Raw genomic sequence first — 19,002 nt, 5'->3', positions numbered from 1 at the left:
AGTGTCAGCTGGGTTTAATTCACAAACAGAGTCACATTTCAAGCAAGGTCAGACCCATTATGACTCATATTTGTAAAAGAAAACAGCTGACTCAATGTTAATATTAGCTTTAAATGGTCTGTGTAAGGTCTCCTCTCCTCCATGACGACACCTGTGGAGCACAAGTTGCACTTACACCTAGACAAAACTTCCCAATAAGTGACATTTGGAACACTACCATTTGGAGGGCAGTGTGCAATGTTGAAATAGTAGTATTATTTTATAATAAAAACAACAACAGATCACACAAAAATGAATAAAGAGCTTGAAATATAATTAAAGTTAAGCTTGAATTTTCATTATTCACCTTGGAAAATTTAGTTTGACAACAGATTTTTAGTACAAAGTTCAAATACTGGAATTTGTCCATGAGGTGTGGCTGAAAGCACCAGGGGTCTCATTTATAAACGTGGCATACGCACAAAACGGGGCTGGAAATGTACGTACGCCACTTCCCACGCAAAGGTTGTGATTTATAAAAAACAAACTTGACGGCAGAATGTGTGGTCCTCCACGCAAATTCTGACCCATGCGTAGGCCTACGCACATTTTGGAGACAGTGGGAATTGGCGACGCAGATGGCGAGGTGGTGAACTGATGTCAGACTGCAGAAAGTACATGGGGTAATAACGATTACTCGTAATATGTTCACGTATGCCTCACGCACATTTTTTCACTCCATATCATCCACGTTATCATGAAGATTAAATCCAGCAGTGTTATTTGCGCTTGTAGCTGAGTTAGAATTGTTCCATAAACACCTTGTAAAATCCAACTCAAATCTTTAATAAAAATTAGTTCTTAATGTTTAATCGGCGCTGTCTCATCATTACATTGTCCGCTAGCGCATTAGGAGGAGATGGCCTGACTCCATGGAATACAGGATAGCATCAAATACCCTAACATTAGATAACGGCAGAACACAGTGTAAATAACTAAATATCTGTCTTTAATGCTGTGCATATATCATCAAATGTCAAAGTCTGGAAATACAGCCGCAATCGTTACACTTAATGTCCTCGTTATCGGTCCGAACTTTAATACTGTTCGTGACAAAACCTGCATGAAGAAAAGTGTGTAGACTTTCGTCTTCAACTTGTATCTCGGGGTGGGGGATACCACTAGTTGATGCTGTGATTTTGGCAAGGTGTTAACAATCACAAATTGTTGTAAACATATAAATACTGCGGTGACCCTCGTGCATAATGCTGCATGATGGCACTGCTGGCACTGCAAGAGGACTACGGCAATGGAAGAATCAGGAGAGAAAGAGGCTTCAGGGACCATAACAATGACTAATATGCTAATATACCGATTTAGATTCCCTAAAGCTCCGCTCTTGGATCTATGTACTGAATTGGGTCCAGTAGAGAGGGCAACGTGCCGGAACCGTGCCATCCCGGTCCAAATACAGGTCCTCGCCACTCTGGGGTCCACCGGCTGTTTCCAGAGGGAAATGGCAGACAGCTAAGTTTTTTATAAATATTATATATAATCTTCACCTTTATCACTAAGGCTTGTTTGGATATAATATATAGTTCTGTTAAATCTAGGTCTGGTATATCAAAGATGTCATTGAGTGCTGAAATGCCTGCCGTTTTGGACAGTATTATTAATATAGGTAGTCTATTAGATCAGGTTTCCCTACACTGTGCGAGAACATGCCAAAATTATAATTCAATTTACAGCAATTCCCGAGCGTCTGAGAAGTTTTTTGCTTTTTCCCCGCCAGTCATCATAATTTGACATAATGAAAGAACTGCCAGGGTCATTAACATACTGATGAGCATTCATGAGGTGATGTGATCCACTTTCTTGGTCTTAGTGAGGACTCAAACAGCAACATTGTCGTTCGAAACTGAGCGCTCAATTTAAATTGTTCCTCTTTTGCTCCAAAAACAAACACCTCAGTTTTTTCTTCATTTCATTTAAGAAAGTTCTGGCACATCCAGTCATTAATTTGTTCAATGCACTTACTCAGTTTTTGTATTGGACTATAGTCCCCTGGCGATAAGGTTATGTAAATTTGTGTGTCGTCCGCATAACTATGGTAACTTATTTTCCATAATCTGAGCCAGTGGAAGCATCTAGATGTTAAGCAGATGAGGCCCCAAAATGGAGCCTTGGGGCACGTCATATTTGTATGCGCAGATGCATAATTACCTATAGACACAAAGTAGTCCCTATTCTTTAAGTAGGATTCAAACCAGTTTAGTACTGTGCCAGAAAGTTCAACCCAGTTTTCTAATCGATCTAGTAATACAGTATGACATGGTCGACCGTGTCAAATGCAGCACTAAGATCAAGTAATACTAAGACCGAAGTTTTGCCACTATCTGTGTTTAAGTGGATGTCATTAAAGACTTTAACAAGAGCCGTCTCAGAGCTGTGGTGTGGTCGAAAACCCTACTGGAAGGGATGAAAACTGTTGTTAAGTAAGGAACATGCATTTGTGGGATGAGCAGCAGAGCTGAGTATGTGGGTTGCGCCCATGAAAAAATTGCCAAATTGTCTCTGACAATGCCAAACAGCTTTTCTTTGCTGTTGCTATTAGTCTATATCCTTGATGTTCAACTCCGTGATTTCTTCGGTGGCAGGAAATTCCGCCGGATGCAGGTATTTTGTCCATTTCCTTCCGCCTTCTTTGTGTTGGAATTTTAAACTCCGGTGGATTTATGAGGACTATGGTTAACTGCTCCTCAGATCTCTGCAGGGTAAATTCAGACAGCTAGCTAGACTATCTTTCCAATCTGAGTTTTCTCTTGTTTTGAGCTTCTGGTACCCCCAGGTGCTGACAACATTGGAGGCAATCTCAATGCAAAGCGATATCAAGATGAAATTCTGCAACCAGTGGAAATCCCATATCTCCACTGTTTGGGACCAAACTCTATCCTCTATTATGACAATGCTCGTCCCCATAGAGCGGGTTTAATCAGAGACTACCTCCAGAATTTGGGAGAGGAGAGGATGGAATGGCCTGCCAGCAGTCCTGACCTCAACCCCATTGAACACTTGTGGGATCAGCTTGGGCGTGCTGTTCGTGACAGAGTGACAAACACAACCACGTTGGCTGACTTGTGACCCACAGCAGTGTGTGACCAGGCTGGTGACCAGCATGAGGAGGAGGTGCCAGGCTGTTGTGGCTGTTTATGGTTCTCCCACACCCTACTGATGCTCCTGTTTGTTAAATGAATAAATTGTGAAATTGCCAATATGTCTTGTTACTTCAGACTTCAATCACCCAATCCACCAAACAACACCAAACAAGAGTCAACAAAGAAAATTGTGTTTGGCATTGTCAGAGAAGATTTGGCAAATTTTTCATGGGCGCAACCCACATACTCAGCTCTGCTGCTCATCCCACAAAGGCATGTTCCTTACAAATGTGGTACCATTTAAAAGGGAAATAATCAGGCTTTCCAAAGGTATACAATTTATTGCCAATAAGCATTGTTACAACAAAGAAACAATCTACTAAACACAAATTTCTTTACTTTTTGTGCGTAGTTTAGTTTTTATACTGTTATAAATTTATCGTTTTTTATCATTAAATCAATATATTTATTTGCTGCTCTAACTATTCACTTCATATTTTACACAGATGCAATGCCAATGTTTGTAAACTGTTAATTGTAAAAGAAGAAAGGGAAACCCCTTTTTATTGATTATCATGTGGTAAATGAAATAATAATAATAATAATTTACTGAGTTATGGAAAAGGGGTATGATTAAATAAGTGTATACTTCTTCCTACTCCTTTTCAGACATGTCTAAGTTGGCCAATGTTTACTTATTGTTTATTGAATGTTTTGCTTATTTAACTTATTAGTATATTTCCTTGATACTTTGTTTGGTTTATTTTTGATATGTCTGAAATACATTTCTTCATTCATTCATTCATTCATCATGAACACATTATCACTACATGATGAAGTGAAATCTACTGCACCAACACACAGTTAAAGCGATGGTTCGGAGTAATTCACCCTAGGGTCCTTTGCACCATGACCTTGAGCCAAACACCCCCCCCAGAGGCTTTTTTCACCTGGGTCTACCATTGGGAGAGTTAGCTAGAGTAGCGTTATCAGCTGAATAGCTTAGCGCAGGGGCTAACGGACCCACGTTTGTATCTTGTAAGTTACCCCACTAATAATGCCCGAAATGATACCAAACGTCTATAAGTAGTACAAATAGGTTATGCTCTCATAAAACGATGGATTGGAAAGTTTGTAAGTACACCAGAAGTTTATGAACACTTGCCTGCTCTCTTCAGCTCTCTGTTGCTGTTGCTGCTACCTGCAGTTAGACAAGTGCTTAGGGCCGTCTACAAATTACTACACCGAAAAGAGTTACAACAAAAATATTTATTAATTCAATGATTAAATAAGGTAATGTCTCCAAACTTACCTCAATTATTACTTGTCTCCTGCTAGTTATACTACAGCACTTACTTTAAAAAAAAAAGTTAAATTAATAAATATTTTTGTTGCATCTTTTTTCGGTGATGTAATTTGTAGACTGCCCTAAGCACTCGTCTTACAGCAGCAACAACAGCAGAGAGCAGAAGCCAGCGGGCAAGTGTTATATTACTCTGGTGTACCACAAACTTTCGAATCCATCGTTTTATGAGAGCATAACCTATTTGTACTACTTGTAGACGTTTGGTATCATTCGTGCGATATTAGTGGGAAGTGAAATTACGAGATACAAACGGTGGGGTCCCCCGTCGCTTAAGCTATTCAGCTGATACGCTACTCCGCTACTCCCAATGTTAGACCGAATTAAGCTTCTGAGGGGTGTTTGGCTCGAGGTCATGGTGCAGAGGACCCTAGGGTGAATTGCTCCGAACCATCACTTTAAATACACAGTATGGGTTTCTTTTTTCCTTTTTCACTCTTTGTTGTATCTCTTCCACCACAAGGTGGTGCAATGTGATAGAGAAAGAATAACTATGGGCCTCACAATCTTTTCAAGAGCAGGTGGATGTATTCCTGTCTAAATCTGCTCTGTGAAACTGTCTAATGAAGGTAAAAATGCCACATAAACATAACAAAAAAGGATGACAAAGGTGTCATGTGTCCCGCCCTAACAGTTGCAACAGAGCTAACAGGAGAGTCAGGGAGATGTCATCACGTACAGTCACACAGCCACACAGACTGGAGAACAAGGTCGAATCAGCCACATGATTACAATCACCTGTGTGGGTGTACTATGGATGTGCAGCCTCAAATGTTTTCTTTTTTGTTTGTTTTTTTCGTGACACTCTTAAAAATATAAGCTACTTGTATGCAAAAACATCATAGTAAAAGATCTACCTATTGAATTGTAATGTAGTTAAAAAGACATACAAAAGGCCTATTAAAATATGAATATGAAGTTGTGACTATGGAAATTAGAACTATGTAGTTGCTGCTAAAACTTAACTTTTACCAGCAAAAGTATCTCAAATGTTTTTTTTTCCCAGAACAAAAGTCTCCTTTATAACACGATTGTAATTAACAAGACACCAGTAAGTAAAAGTACAATGTGGTTTTGGTAAACCTTAGAACAACATTGAAAAACTGACATGAAAAGTGAAATAGGACAAAAGCTGCAACTGAGCTTTATTATGATAATGCAAAAGTACACAACACATGCACATTTATTCAGATTATTCAGTCACTGGAAGATGTGATACGTAATTACTGACACAGGTCAGTCCTGCAGAACGTGCAAGATGCTACACCAGGATAATTCAGCTTCCTGCAGTTACTTTCAGTGTAGCAACCCCAGAAATTGTTGTTGTTCGCAGCTGTGGAAACATGGAAAAACACAGGATGTATTACTAGACTACTTCTACAAGTTTTCAAAGAAAGTTATCACTCTGAACTGGTAGGCTTATGTATTTCTGTCCCTATTGTTTTTATCTGAACAGTACACTGAAGGAGCGGCCTATACTTACGGTATTGAGCAAATCTGACACTGGCACAGACGTCGTTGGAGCCAGAGCAGACCTCTGTACGGCCTGCACATTTCCTCGAGCCTCCACACCATCATGTCAAGGCTTCACCTGGAAAAAGACAGAAAAAACATGTTGAGCCATTGTATACAAACAATAATATTAATTTACAGCAGGTATTATTAATGAGCTGCAGATTCTTGTGGCTGGTTTTGAGGTTTGTTGTTTCCTGTACATGAACTCACCGTGGCTGACAACCAGCAACACCAGCAGAGCAAGAATCACAGTCTTCATGTTTTCACGTGTCTGTACACCGATCTCTGTTTGAATAAAGCAAAGGTGGAAAAGTGTGAGAAATCAAATGTCACATTCAGCTGGGAGCACTTTAATCATGTACATCTGAAAAACCTTAAAGATATCTTACCTGGTAAATTGTCCCTGTGGAGTGTTGATACCTCAGATGGTTTCTGCCAGGCTGCAAGCTTCCTTTATACTGTCGTTGTCAGGCTGAGGACGGACTGTCCTTTTTATTTAGACTTGTTGCACAATCTATGGAAATCCAGTGTGTCACTAACTCTGAAAGTGTCAGCTGGGTTTAATTCACAAACAGAGTCACATTTCAAGCAAGGTCAGACCCATTATGACTCATATTTGTAAAAGAAAACAGCTGACTCAATGTTAATATTAGCTTTAAATGGTCTGTGTAAGGTCTCCTCTCCTCCATGACGACACCTGTGGAGCACAAGTTGCACTTACACCTAGACAAAACTTCCCAATAAGTGACATTTGGAACACTACCATTTGGAGGGCAGTGTGCAATGTTGAAATAGTAGTATTATTTTATAATAAAATCAACAACAGATCACACAAAAATGAATAAAGAGCTTGAAATATAATTAAAGTTAAGCTTGAATTTTCATTATTCACCTTGGAAAATTTAGTTTGACAACAGATTTTTAGTACAAAGTTCAAATACTGGAATTTGTCCATGAGGTGTGGCTGAAAGCACCAGGGGTCTCATTTATAAACGTGGCATACGCACAAAACGGGGCTGGAAATGTGCGTGCACGCTACATCACAAAGGTTGTGATTTATAAAAACAAACTTGACGGCAGAATGTGTCAAATTCTGACCCATGCGTGAGCCCTACGCACATTTTGGAGACAGTGGGAATTGGCGGCCAGATGGCGAGGTGGTGAACTGATGTCAGACTGCAGAAAGTACATGGGGTAATAACGATTACTCGTAATATGTTCACGTATGCCTCCGCACATTTTTCACTCCATATCATCCACGTTATCATGAGGATTAAATCCAGCAGTGTTATTTGCGCTTGTAGCTGAGTTAGAATTGTTCCATAAACACCTTGTAAAATCCAACTCAAATCTTTAATAAAAATTAGTTCTTAATGTTTAATCGGTCCTTGCTCATCATACATTGTCCGCTAAGCGCATTAGGAGGAGATGGCCTGACTCCATGGAATACAGGATAGCATCAAATACCCTAACATTAGATAACGGCAGAACACAGTGTAAATAACTAAATATCTGTCTTTAATGCTGTGCATATATCATCAAATGTCAAAGTCTGGAAATACAGCCGCAATCGTTACACTTAATGTCCTCGTTATCGGTCCGAACTTTAATACTGTTCGTGACAAAACCTGCATGAAGAAAAGTGTGTTTGCCTATTAGACTTTCGTCTTCAACTTGTATCTCGGGGTGGGGGATACCACTAGTTGATACTGTGATTTTGGCAAGGTGTTAACAATCACAAATTGTTGTAAACATATAAATACTGCGGTGACCCCCGTGCGTAATGCTGCATGATGGCACTGCTGGCACTGCAAGAGGACTACAGCAATGGAAGAATCAGGAGAGAAAGAGGCTTCAGGGACCATAACAATGACTAATATGCTAATATACCGATTTAGATTCCCTAAAGCTCCGCTCTTGGATCTATGTACTGAATTGGGTCCAGTAGAGAGGGCAACGTGCCGGAACTGTGCCATCCCGGTCCAAATACAGGTCCTCACCACTCTGGGGTCCACCGGCTGTTTCCAGAGGGAAATGGCAGACAGCTAAGTTTTTTATAAATATTATATATAATCTTCACCTTTATCACTAAGGCTTGTTTGGATATAATATATAGTTCTGTTAAATCTAGGTCTGGTATATCAAAGATGTCATTGAGTGCTGAAATGCCTGCCGTTTTGGACAGTATTATTAATATAGGTAGTCTATTAGATCAGGTTTCCCTACACTGTGCGAGAACAGGCCAAAATTATAATTCAATTTGCAGCAATTCCCGAGCGTCTGAGAAGTTTTTTGCTTTTTCCCCGCCAGTCATCATAATTTGACATAATGAAAGAACTGCCAGGGTCATTAACATACTGATGAGCATTCATGAGGTGATGTGATCCACTTTCTTGGTCTTAGTGAGGACTCAAACAGCAACATTGTCGTTCGAAACTGAGCGCTCACTTTAAATTGTTCCTCTTTTGCTCCAAAAACAAACACCTCAGTTTTTTCTTCATTTCATTTAAGAAAGTTCTGGCACATCCAGTCATTAATTTGTTCAATGCACTTACTCAGTTTTTGTATTGGACTATAGTCCCCTGGCGATAAGGTTATGTAAATTTGTGTGTCGTCCGCATAACTATGGTAACTTATTTTCCATAATCTGAGCCAGTGGAAGCATCTAGATGTTAAGCAGATGAGGCCCCAAAATGGAGCCTTGTGGCACGTCATATTTGTATGCGCAGATGCATAATTACCTATAGACACAAAGTAGTCCCTATTCTTTAAGTAGGATTCAAACCAGTTTAGTACTGTGCCAGAAAGTTCAACCCAGTTTTCCAATCGATCTAGTAATACAGTATGTCATGGTCGACCGTGTCAAATGCAGAACTAAGATCAAGTAATACTAAGACCGAAGTTTTGCCACTATCTGTGTTTAAGTGGATGTCATTAAAGACTTTAACAAGAGCCGTCTCAGAGCTGTGGTGTGGTCGAAAACCCTACTGGAAGGGATGAAAACTGTTGTTAAGTAAGGAACATGCATTTGTGGGATGAGCAGCAGAGCTGAGTATGTGGGTTGCGCCCATGAAAAAATTGCCAAATTGTCTCTGACAATGCCAAACAGCTTTTCTTTGCTGTTGCTATTAGTCTATATCCTTGATGTTCAACTCCGTGATTTCTTCGGTGGCAGGAAATTCCGCCGGATGCAGGTATTTTGTCCATTTCCTTCCGCCTTCTTTGTGTTGGAATTTTAAACTCCGGTGGATTTATGAGGACTATGGTTAACTGCTCCTCAGATCTCTGCAGGGTAAATTCAGACAGCTAGCTAGACTATCTTTCCAATCTGAGTTTTCTCTTGTTTTGAGCTTCTGGTACCCCCAGGTGCTGACAACATTGGAGGCAATCTCAATGCAAAGCGATATCAAGATGAAATTCTGCAACCAGTGGAAATCCCATATCTCCACTGTTTGGGACCAAACTCTATCCTCTATTATGACAATGCTCGTCCCCATAGAGCGGGTTTAATCAGAGACTACCTCCAGAATTTGGGAGAGGAGAGGATGGAATGGCCTGCCAGCAGTCCTGACCTCAACCCCATTGAACACTTGTGGGATCAGCTTGGGCGTGCTGTTCGTGACAGAGTGACAAACACAACCACGTTGGCTGACTTGTGACCCACAGCAGTGTGTGACCAGGCTGGTGACCAGCATGAGGAGGAGGTGCCAGGCTGTTGTGGCTGTTTATGGTTCTCCCACACCCTACTGATGCTCCTGTTTGTTAAATGAATAAATTGTGAAATTGCCAATATGTCTTGTTACTTCAGACTTCAATCACCCAATCCACCAAACAACACCAAACAAGAGTCAACAAAGAAAATTGTGTTTGGCATTGTCAGAGAAGATTTGGCAAATTTTTCATGGGCGCAACCCACATACTCAGCTCTGCTGCTCATCCCACAAAGGCATGTTCCTTACAAATGTGGTACCATTTAAAAGGGAAATAATCAGGCTTTCCAAAGGTATACAATTTATTGCCAATAAGCATTGTTACAACAAAGAAACAATCTACTAAACACAAATTCCTTTACTTTTTGTGCATAGTTTATTTTTTATACTGTTATAAATTTATCGTTTTTTATCATTAAATCACTATATTTATTTGCTGCTCTGACTATTCACGTCATATTTTACACAGATGCAATGCCAATGTTTGTAAACTGTTAATTGTAAAAGAAGAAAGGGAAACCCCTTTTTATTGATTTTCATGTGGTAAATGAAATAATAATAATAATAATAATTTACTGAGTTATGGAAAAGGGGTATGATTAAATAAGTGTATACTTCTTCCTACTCCTTTTCAGACATGTCTAAGTTGGCCAATGTTTGCTTATTGTTTATTGAATGTTTTGCTTATTTAACTTATTAGTATATTTCCTTGATACTTTGTTTGGTTTATTTTTGATATGTCTGAAATACATTTCTTCATTCATTCATTCATCATGAACACATTATCACTACACGATGAAGTGAAATCTACTGCACCAACACACAGTTAAATACACAGTATGGGTTTCTTTTTTCCTTTTTCACTCTTTGTTGTATCTCTTCCACCACAAGGTGGTGCAATGTGATAGAGAAAGAATAACTATGGGCCTCACAATCTTTTCAAGAGCAGGTGGATGTATTCCTGTCTAAATCTGCTCTGTGAAACTGTCTAATGAAGGTAAAAATGCCACATAAACATAACAAAAAAGGATGACAAAGGTGTCATGTGTCCCGCCCTAACAGTTGCAACAGAGCTAACAGGAGAGTCAGGGAGATGTCATTGCGTACAGTCACACAGCCACACAGACTGGAGAACAAGGTCGAATCAGCCACATGATTACAATCACCTGTGTGGGTGTACTATGGATGTGCAGCCTCAAATGTTTTCTTTTTGTTTGTTTTTTTCGTGACACTCTTAAAAATATAAGCTACTTGTATGCAAAAACATCATAGTAAAAGATTGAATTGTAATGTATTTAAAAAGACATACAAAAGGCCTATTAAAATATGAATATGAAGTTGTGACTATGGAAATTAGAACTATGTAGTTGCTGCTAAAACTTAACTTTTACCAGCAAAAGTATCTCAAATGTTTTTTTTCCCAGAACAAAAGTCTCCTTTATAACACGATTGCAATTAACAAGACACCAGTAAGTAAAAGTACAATGTGGTTTTGGTAAACCTTAGAACAACATTGAAAAACTGACATGAAAAGTGAAATAGGACAAAAGCTGCAACTGATCTTTATTATGATAATGCAAAAGTACACAACACATGCACATTTATTCAGATTATTCAGTCACTGGAAGATGTGATGCGTAATCACTGACACAGGTCAGTCCTGCAGAACGTGCAAGATGCTACACCAGGATAATTCAGCTTCCTGCAGTTACTTTCAGTGTAGCAACCCCAGAAGTTGCTTTTGTTCGCAGCTGTGAAAACATGGAAAAACACAGGATGTATTACTAGACTACTTCTACAAGTTTTCAAAGAAAGTTATCACTCTGAACTGGTAGGCCTATGTATTTCTGTCCTTATTGTTTTTATCTGAACAGTACACTGAAGGAGCGGCCTATACTTACGGTATTGAGCAAATCTGACACTGGCACAGACGTCATTGGAGCCAGAGCAGTCCTCTGTACGGCCTGCACATTTCCTCGAGCCTCCACACCAACACGTCAAGGCTTCACCTGGAAAAAGACAGAAAAAACATGTTGAGCCATTGTATACAAACAATAATATTAATTTACAGCAGGTATTATTAATGAGCTGCAGATTCTTGTGGCTGGTTTTGAGGTTTCTTGTGTTTTCTGTACATGAACTCACCGTGGCTGACAACCAGCAACACCAGAAGAGCAAGAATCACAGTCTTCATGTTTTCACGTGTCTGTACACCGATCTCTGTTTGAATAAAGCAAAGGTGGAAAAGTGTGAGAAATCAAATGTCACATTCAGCTGGGAGCACTTTAATCATGTACATATGAAAAACCTTAAAGATATCTTACCTGGTAAATTGTCCCTGTTGAGTGTTGATACCTCAGATGGTTTCTGCCAGGCTGCAAGCTTCCTTTTATATGGACTTGTTGCGCAATCAGTGGAAATCCAGTGTATCGTTAACCCTAAAACTGTCAGCTGGGTTTTACTCACAAACAGAGTGACTTATCAAGGCCAGACGTGGATGCTGGGAAAGCCAATATGACTCCACTGATTCACCAGGAGAAACCACAAATATTCTTAATATATGTCATATTTGTAAAAAAAGAAATATTGTTATTGTAATGTTATACTTATATTTGCACTCTTCCCACTCTGTATTGCAACTGCTGCACAGCAATTTCCCCCGGGATTAATCAAGTTTGAGCTTAGCTTCATTAACCCTTAAACATATTTTAACTTTATGAAGACACCTGTAAAGCCACTAGAAATACTATCCTAACAGGTGAAACACTGCCATGTAGAGGGCTGTGTGCAATGTTAAAATAGCACCATCATTTTTCTTATAATAACAACTGATACAACAAAAGTGAGAAAAGATATTCAGATATAATAAAAGTTTAGCTTGAAGGTTCATTATTGACTGTTGAAAATGTTTGACAACAGATTCCTGAACATTTTCTGAGAGGTGTGGCCAAAAGCTCCTGCACATTTCCAGTAAGTGGACCTTTAAGATTTTTTTTTAAATGCATTTTTGCAAATTGGCATTCATTTTGGGAGTTAGAGTGAGATAGGAAGGGTGGGGAGAGAGAAGTGACGACATGCAGCAATGGACCCTTGGCCGGACTACAAACAATACAAACCACAATTCCAATGAAGTTGGGACGTTGTGTAAAACCTAAATGAAAACAGAATACATGGATTTGCAAATAATTTTCAACCTATATTAAATTGAATACATTACAAAGACAATATATTTCATGTTCAAAATGGTAAACTTATATATAATATAATAAAAATTATTTTTTTGCAAATATACACTCATTTTGAATTTGATGCCTGCAACATGTTCCAAAAAAGCTGGGAAAGTTGAGGAATTCTCAAAAAACACCTGTTTGGAACATTCAACATGTGAACAGGTTAATTGGAAACAGGGGAGCGTCATGATTGGGTATAAAAGGAGCATCCCCAAAAGGCTCAGTCATTCACAAGCAAGGATGGGGCGAGGTTCACCACTTTGTAAACAACTGTGTGAAATAGTCCAACAGTTTAAGAACGTTTCTCAACGTACAATTGCAAGGAATTTAGGGATTTTTATCTTCTACAGTCCATAATATCATCAAAAGATTCAGAGCTTCATTTGACTAATTCATTAATTCTCTGTAAAATAATCAGGAGAGCAAGAATCACAGTCGTCATGTTTTCACGTGTCTGTAAACCGATCTCTGTTTGAATAAAGCAAAGGTGTAAAAGTGTGAGAAATCAAATGCCATATTCAGCTGGGAGCCCTTTAATTATGCCCCTATGAAAAAACCTTAAATATTATAATTGTCCTTTTGCAGTGTTGATACCCTGACTTTGTTTTTATCCACTATTGTTAAGTAATTTGCATTACCTACACATCAACTGTCATGGGGTTCTTTCTCCCAGTGACTTGTGTCAGGAAAACCTCTTACACCACTGACTTACAGGAAATGCATTATACGGTAGATCATTTAACTAATAGATAGTAACACCATAACCACACAGACGAGAAATATTACTGTAAGACAACTAATGAAATCTTTTTTCAATATTGTTAACTTTTGAAATAAGTAAATGACTCACCTGTAATGTTACTCTGAGTAATGCAGCTGCTCAAACACTGTGTGATTTGAAAGCACAGTATGATGTAATGTTGACATGTGTCCCCACAGATTTTCACAATATCAGCTCTTTCACTTGTTTCTTGTAAAATCATGTTGTAACAATCATCATGGCACTTTTTGTTACTTGCTGTTCCTGTTGTCTGACAGAAAGCTGTTTTGTTGACATAACCTGTTGCAACTGAGCCAATGGACATAAACAAACTTCTACTCGTGAATGTGTGTGTGTGTGTGTGTGTGTGTGTGTGTGTGTTTGTGTGTGTATGTGTGAAAAACCCTGAATGAAAAAATGAATACATTAAAATATGGATATAAAGCTTAAACATCCCTCAGTTTTTAGCAGGAATGATTGTGCTGAACTGCTGATGAAAGATACTGTACATTCACTTATATAATAGGATTGAGAGTCAGGACAGATCAGCCCAAAGAAAAAAAACGGATGAACCAAAAGCGTTTTACCAAAACCTCATTGAATTCACTAATGAGAGAAACAACATCTGCAAATCCTCTTTCTTGGAGAAAGCCAACTGATGACGTTCTGTGTTGCACAGTTCTCACCAGAGATTTTATTTCATTTGTGGACAATTTCTTCTGTTGAATGAACATAACACCAATCATCCCTTTAATAGTAGGGAAATTTGTCTTGCCTCAAATGCTCCGCACATGAAATATCCTCTTATCATATAGCAGCCTCCATAGTAGCAATGATAAAAAACAACCAACAAATACAACTAGAAACCATCTTGTGATGCGACGTCAAATAGGGCCAGAGGCGTAGAATTGGGGGGCCAAGGCCCCTTCCCTACTTTCTACCCTTTTACTACCGGCGCCCTTGCTCAGACCACACACATTTTCAAACTCGGCCTTCATTCTGATCTCAACTACACACCTGTACATTTTCGTGACTTTATCTTACACGGTTGCTACGCTATTGTTGTGACAAAATCTGGCCACAGATAGACCTGTAAACCTGTAGACCTATTAACACCTGTCAAAGTGCTCAAAACCGCCTCTGTGGTTGTTCCCTCTACAGTAGGTGTCTCCAGGAATAGCAGCGTAGCTGTCACGGCAGGTAAAAAGCAACATGTACTGAAACACATCACACAAACACAAACTACAGATATTGCGCAACCCCTTGCATCATGCCATGGAGCTATTGCACAATCCCTGGAGCCTCAAGCAACAATATTTAAAGTTAGGTAGGCACAAATTAGTTTTTAAAAACGGTCAAGTTTACATTGGGGTACTCTATATTGTCAGCCAGAGGATAAGCGCTCATACTCCGCGTGGAGAATATGAGATGGATCAGACAATATTTCCTGTGCTTGCCTGAGAACAGACTGCTCCTATATTGACTGGAGGTACTAGTGTCCATTCCTCCCCATAACCTCCATGGCTGTCTGTACCAGACAAAGAATCTTAGATTTTAACTCTACAGATTGCCATACAGTACCATGCTAATATCCCATACCTGACTATGCTCTCTAACACAGCCTGGTAGAGTTAAAAAACAACTCTGATCCATCCCGAGTCTGCGTAAAAAGTATAACCTGTGCTGTTAACGAGAACACAAACTTTCAACATGGGCATTCCAGCAAAAGGGGTTGTCCAAGTGAATGCCAAAATACTTGTAGGAGCAGACCCGATTGATTGGTTCATCATGCATGACCAATGGACTATGATCCCCCACTGAGATAGGTCTAGTACCATCTCCTTAGTTTTTTCTTATTTAAAATGAGATGGCTGGCATCACACCAGTCTTTAAAAATGTTTAAATGTGGCTCCTAGCCTAGGGTGGCTGTTTGTACACTCATTTGTGTATAATGTGCAAAGAACTGGTAAACTGACATAATCCTGTGGGAAACCTGTGCTGATTGATCTATTCTGAAAGGGCACTGTTAATCCTGACATGCTGGATTTGAATGGTCACAAAGGAGAAATACAACTTAAAGGTCCAATGTGTAGGAATTTCTCCCATCTAGCGTTTAGATCATATATTGCAATCAACTCTCTCGCACCACGCAGTTCAAAGTACGTACTACAGCTACGGTAGCCTTCACGCTTCAAAAAGCCTATCTCTTGCTCTTTTCAATATCCTTTTTCTTTTTCTGGGTGAAGAAGAAGACTCCTGTTCCTGAAATTTGGATTTTGAATACGTGTGGTCCTCCATGTTTCCTTCTTCAAACTTGCCGGGGCCGGGAAGCTATGATACCCATTAGCAGCATTAGCAGCTCCTGTGAGTTTATCATGTGACAGCGAAAACGCGAAAGGCGGAGCAGTATGTCCTGTATGTCCCTTACCGGCTAACGTATTTCAAGATGGTGCATGAATATGGAGCGTCCACCCCAGGTCATGCAAATGCAAATGTAAAATTTCAAGCCAAAAGGAATACTTGGAATTGATGGTGGTGGCAAATATTCATGAAGGACAAGTTTGTGAACGGGCAACACAGATTTTGATAATGAACAACTAAACATGTTACACGCTGGACCTTTAATTATAAAAGGATTGACACTCATCTGTTTCAGTTTTGGGATTAGCAGATGGGGCTGAAGTGTATTAAAAACAGAGTTAAATTCAACAAATAGCAGGCCTGCATAGGCCTTGGGGTCATCCAAGTGCTTAATAAACATAGTCTTATGACATGACCGAATGTATGCAACGATGCAACAACCTGAATGGAAATGAAAACATAACCTTGATCTCTCTGTCAAATAACAGTGAAGTGCCTGAATTACAACTCAAGAAAGTTTAGAGCATTGCCTCAGCGAAAAACTATTCCAACTCCTGTCAAGTTTTTCCAAAGCTTTGACACAAATATCTGAACATTTGCATTTGTTCCTGAGCTTAAATCAGAGTTGGTCCAGAGTTGAGATAGATATGCTGGATTTCTGAGTGACCTGAGATCTTTTATTCCAAAAAAGAACAGTTGTTTCTTATTCTGATCATATATCAGGTGTGATTAAATGTGACAACATAGTAAATTACACTTTCATAAATTTTTGCATACTTTATTGTGTCAGCCAAAAAGAACAATTGAATGAATATAGTATCATGAGTTCATGTTGTTTTTTTACCAGGATCCATTCATATTGTGTAAATAAATGACTGAATTTTTCATGGGAACCTCTTTTCAGCTATATATGTATTTATTTACGTTTAATTTATACGCAGCTATGTCATGTTTATATAATTATAGATCCTTGACAAAGGAATTTTCAAGCTTTCATACCTTTATTTTGTGGAGAGAGCGATTAAACCTACTTCACAGCGCTATATTTAATGCCTTCAAAAAATGTATTTAAATCTCATGAAGGGTCTTAAGGAGAGCATCAAACTGGAGATGTTCAATGGAATTATAATTGAAATCATAAATGATGCACTGCTTAGTGGAGTTTGGATATTAGATATTCATATAGTCCAAGAACTCACAAATAAAAAAGGCTGAAATGAGAAAAATATTTAAAAACAATTATCAATCTACGCTGTGTGATTCAAATAATCTATTCCCCTTTTAGGTAAAACATTTTTGTTCCTCCGCATATTAAAACATCCAACCACTCTGACCGGTCTGCCTTACAAATACAGTTTCCGTGTACACAATCAACAGGTTGTCATGTAGAATGCTTACACATTAATTTGGAAACCTTTTCCTTAGGAAAAAGAATTAACAATTTTACCATGCAAGGAGGTAACAGATATTATCAACAACAAATTGCTCTGAGGATGTTGGAAAAAATATACAGTTTATACTGGAACTCTTCTTTTTTAAAGACACACTTTAGTAAATCCAAGATAATGCACAAAATACATGCTTTTGCATAGAAATTGAGTAAATTGTGTGGGGTGATGAATATGAGAGCCCAGGAATTAAGGAGGAGGACTACAGCACACACTGACAATCTCCAGCAGGGTCTCTTTAAACACTGTAAGAAGTTGCATGTCTATAACTTATTTTCCAGTTGCAGTGAAGTCATTGAGTGTGTCCCTGAAACTGTTTAATCTATGAGGTCCAGGCACCACGACTGCTCTGTGCTCTGAGTCTGGGCGCCAATGCTGGACCTTTGTGATGACTCACTCTCACTGTCCCTGCTCTCCATAGACCCCCCGTTCCCCAGTAGGCACTCCAGACCGGTGTGTTCTATGGCAGATGGGTCGCCCAGTGGAAGGTGGGGCTCAATACCATCTGATTGCAGTAATCCTGAATCCAGCGAGGATCCAAGAGGGATGCCTGGCAATGTAGGAGGAGAGGCAGACGCAGGATAGATTGAGGGGTTTGAGTCCTCGATTTGGAAGATAGATGTGTCCTGGATCACATTATGAGATGTTGGAGCAGACATCAGAACACAATGGGAGGCTTGTGATAGGGCAGGCAGAGATGGGGGGTAAGAATTGGGTGGCAAGTCTAGCAGGCTGTGTGATGACGAGTAGGACGAATATTCATCACTATCACTGGGAGGCTGCAGGCACAAAGTGGGCTGGGACTGGCTGATGGTGCTCGCGCTAGCACTGAGAGGCCTGTTGTCACAGTCCTCATGCTCAGCATGAGGTGCAAGGCCCGGACTCCCACCCTGGAAGCCTGCACTGATGCTAAGAAGAGACGGGCTGATCCACAGATTTGTGGTCATTCTCCTAGAGCTGTGACACAACAGGTCTAAACTGGATGCAGAGTTAGCAGAGAGGGGCGGACAGGAGTTGACAGGTGGACCACAGGATTGAGACCGGTGGTGGCTCTCTGTTTGGGTTTCAGGAGCTCCACTGTAGCTCCAGTAGCCAGCGGGTGGGTCACTTTGGTAGCTGGGGCCTTCGTGGCTCCCCAGATCGTTATGGAGGTGGTAGGCTGAAGCTGGGTTGAAGGGCACGTCGGTGTTGGCGGCTGTGGGAGGGCCGGACACCATTTGGAAGCCACACGGGCACGAGGGGAGGGAGGCTTTGTAGTGATGCACAGACAAGTGGGCCTGGAGGAGATGCATCATGTGGTGCAGGCTTTTGGTGAGCTCAGATACTTCCTGGTTTAATGTGCCCATCTGGGTAGAGAGTGCACACAGTTTAGTCGTGACATTCAAAAGACTTGGAGCATATTCTATTATTACACTGAGCAAATGTGTGTAGCTTCAAATAAATCTGCCCAATAATGTCCAGCACAGAGTAACAAATTAATC

The 19,002-nt window shown here is 39.8% G+C and overlaps 1 protein-coding gene and 2 long non-coding RNA genes across 4 annotated transcripts in view; all 3 read right to left on the bottom strand.

Annotated features, from left to right (window-relative positions):
* Positions 1-5,618: 5,618 nt before the first annotated feature.
* On the bottom strand, positions 5,619-6,554 carry LOC120551108. Its single transcript, XR_005637828.1, has 4 exons — positions 6,402-6,554; positions 6,223-6,297; positions 5,981-6,088; positions 5,619-5,830 (listed from the first exon to the last, which is right to left on the bottom strand). It is a non-coding gene; the product is annotated as an uncharacterized LOC120551108 (long non-coding RNA).
* A 4,707-nt stretch (positions 6,555-11,261) lies between these two features.
* Positions 11,262-12,187, bottom strand: LOC120551106. The gene is made up of 4 exons (XR_005637826.1): positions 12,047-12,187; positions 11,868-11,942; positions 11,624-11,731; positions 11,262-11,473 (listed from the first exon to the last, which is right to left on the bottom strand). It is a non-coding gene; the product is annotated as an uncharacterized LOC120551106 (long non-coding RNA).
* A 4,296-nt stretch (positions 12,188-16,483) lies between these two features.
* The window catches only part of kcnh4b (potassium voltage-gated channel, subfamily H (eag-related), member 4b), a 48,511-nt gene continuing 45,992 nt past the window's right edge, over positions 16,484-19,002 (bottom strand). The window contains exon 17 of one of the 2 annotated variants that reach the window (XM_039789277.1): positions 16,484-18,867. In XM_039789277.1, coding sequence (XP_039645211.1) covers positions 17,839-18,867 — 1,029 coding nt within the window. In that variant the 3' untranslated portion in view covers positions 16,484-17,838. The remainder of the gene's footprint in view (positions 18,868-19,002) is intronic. The other variant, XM_039789279.1, reaches the window with a different exon arrangement.

The sequence above is a fragment of the Perca fluviatilis genome, chromosome 21 (assembly GCF_010015445.1).
Source record: "Perca fluviatilis chromosome 21, GENO_Pfluv_1.0, whole genome shotgun sequence".
Taxonomy (NCBI): Eukaryota; Metazoa; Chordata; class Actinopteri; order Perciformes; family Percidae; genus Perca; species Perca fluviatilis.
Note: the sequence above shows the minus strand (reverse complement) of the source record. Positions and strands in the feature narration are given on the sequence as shown.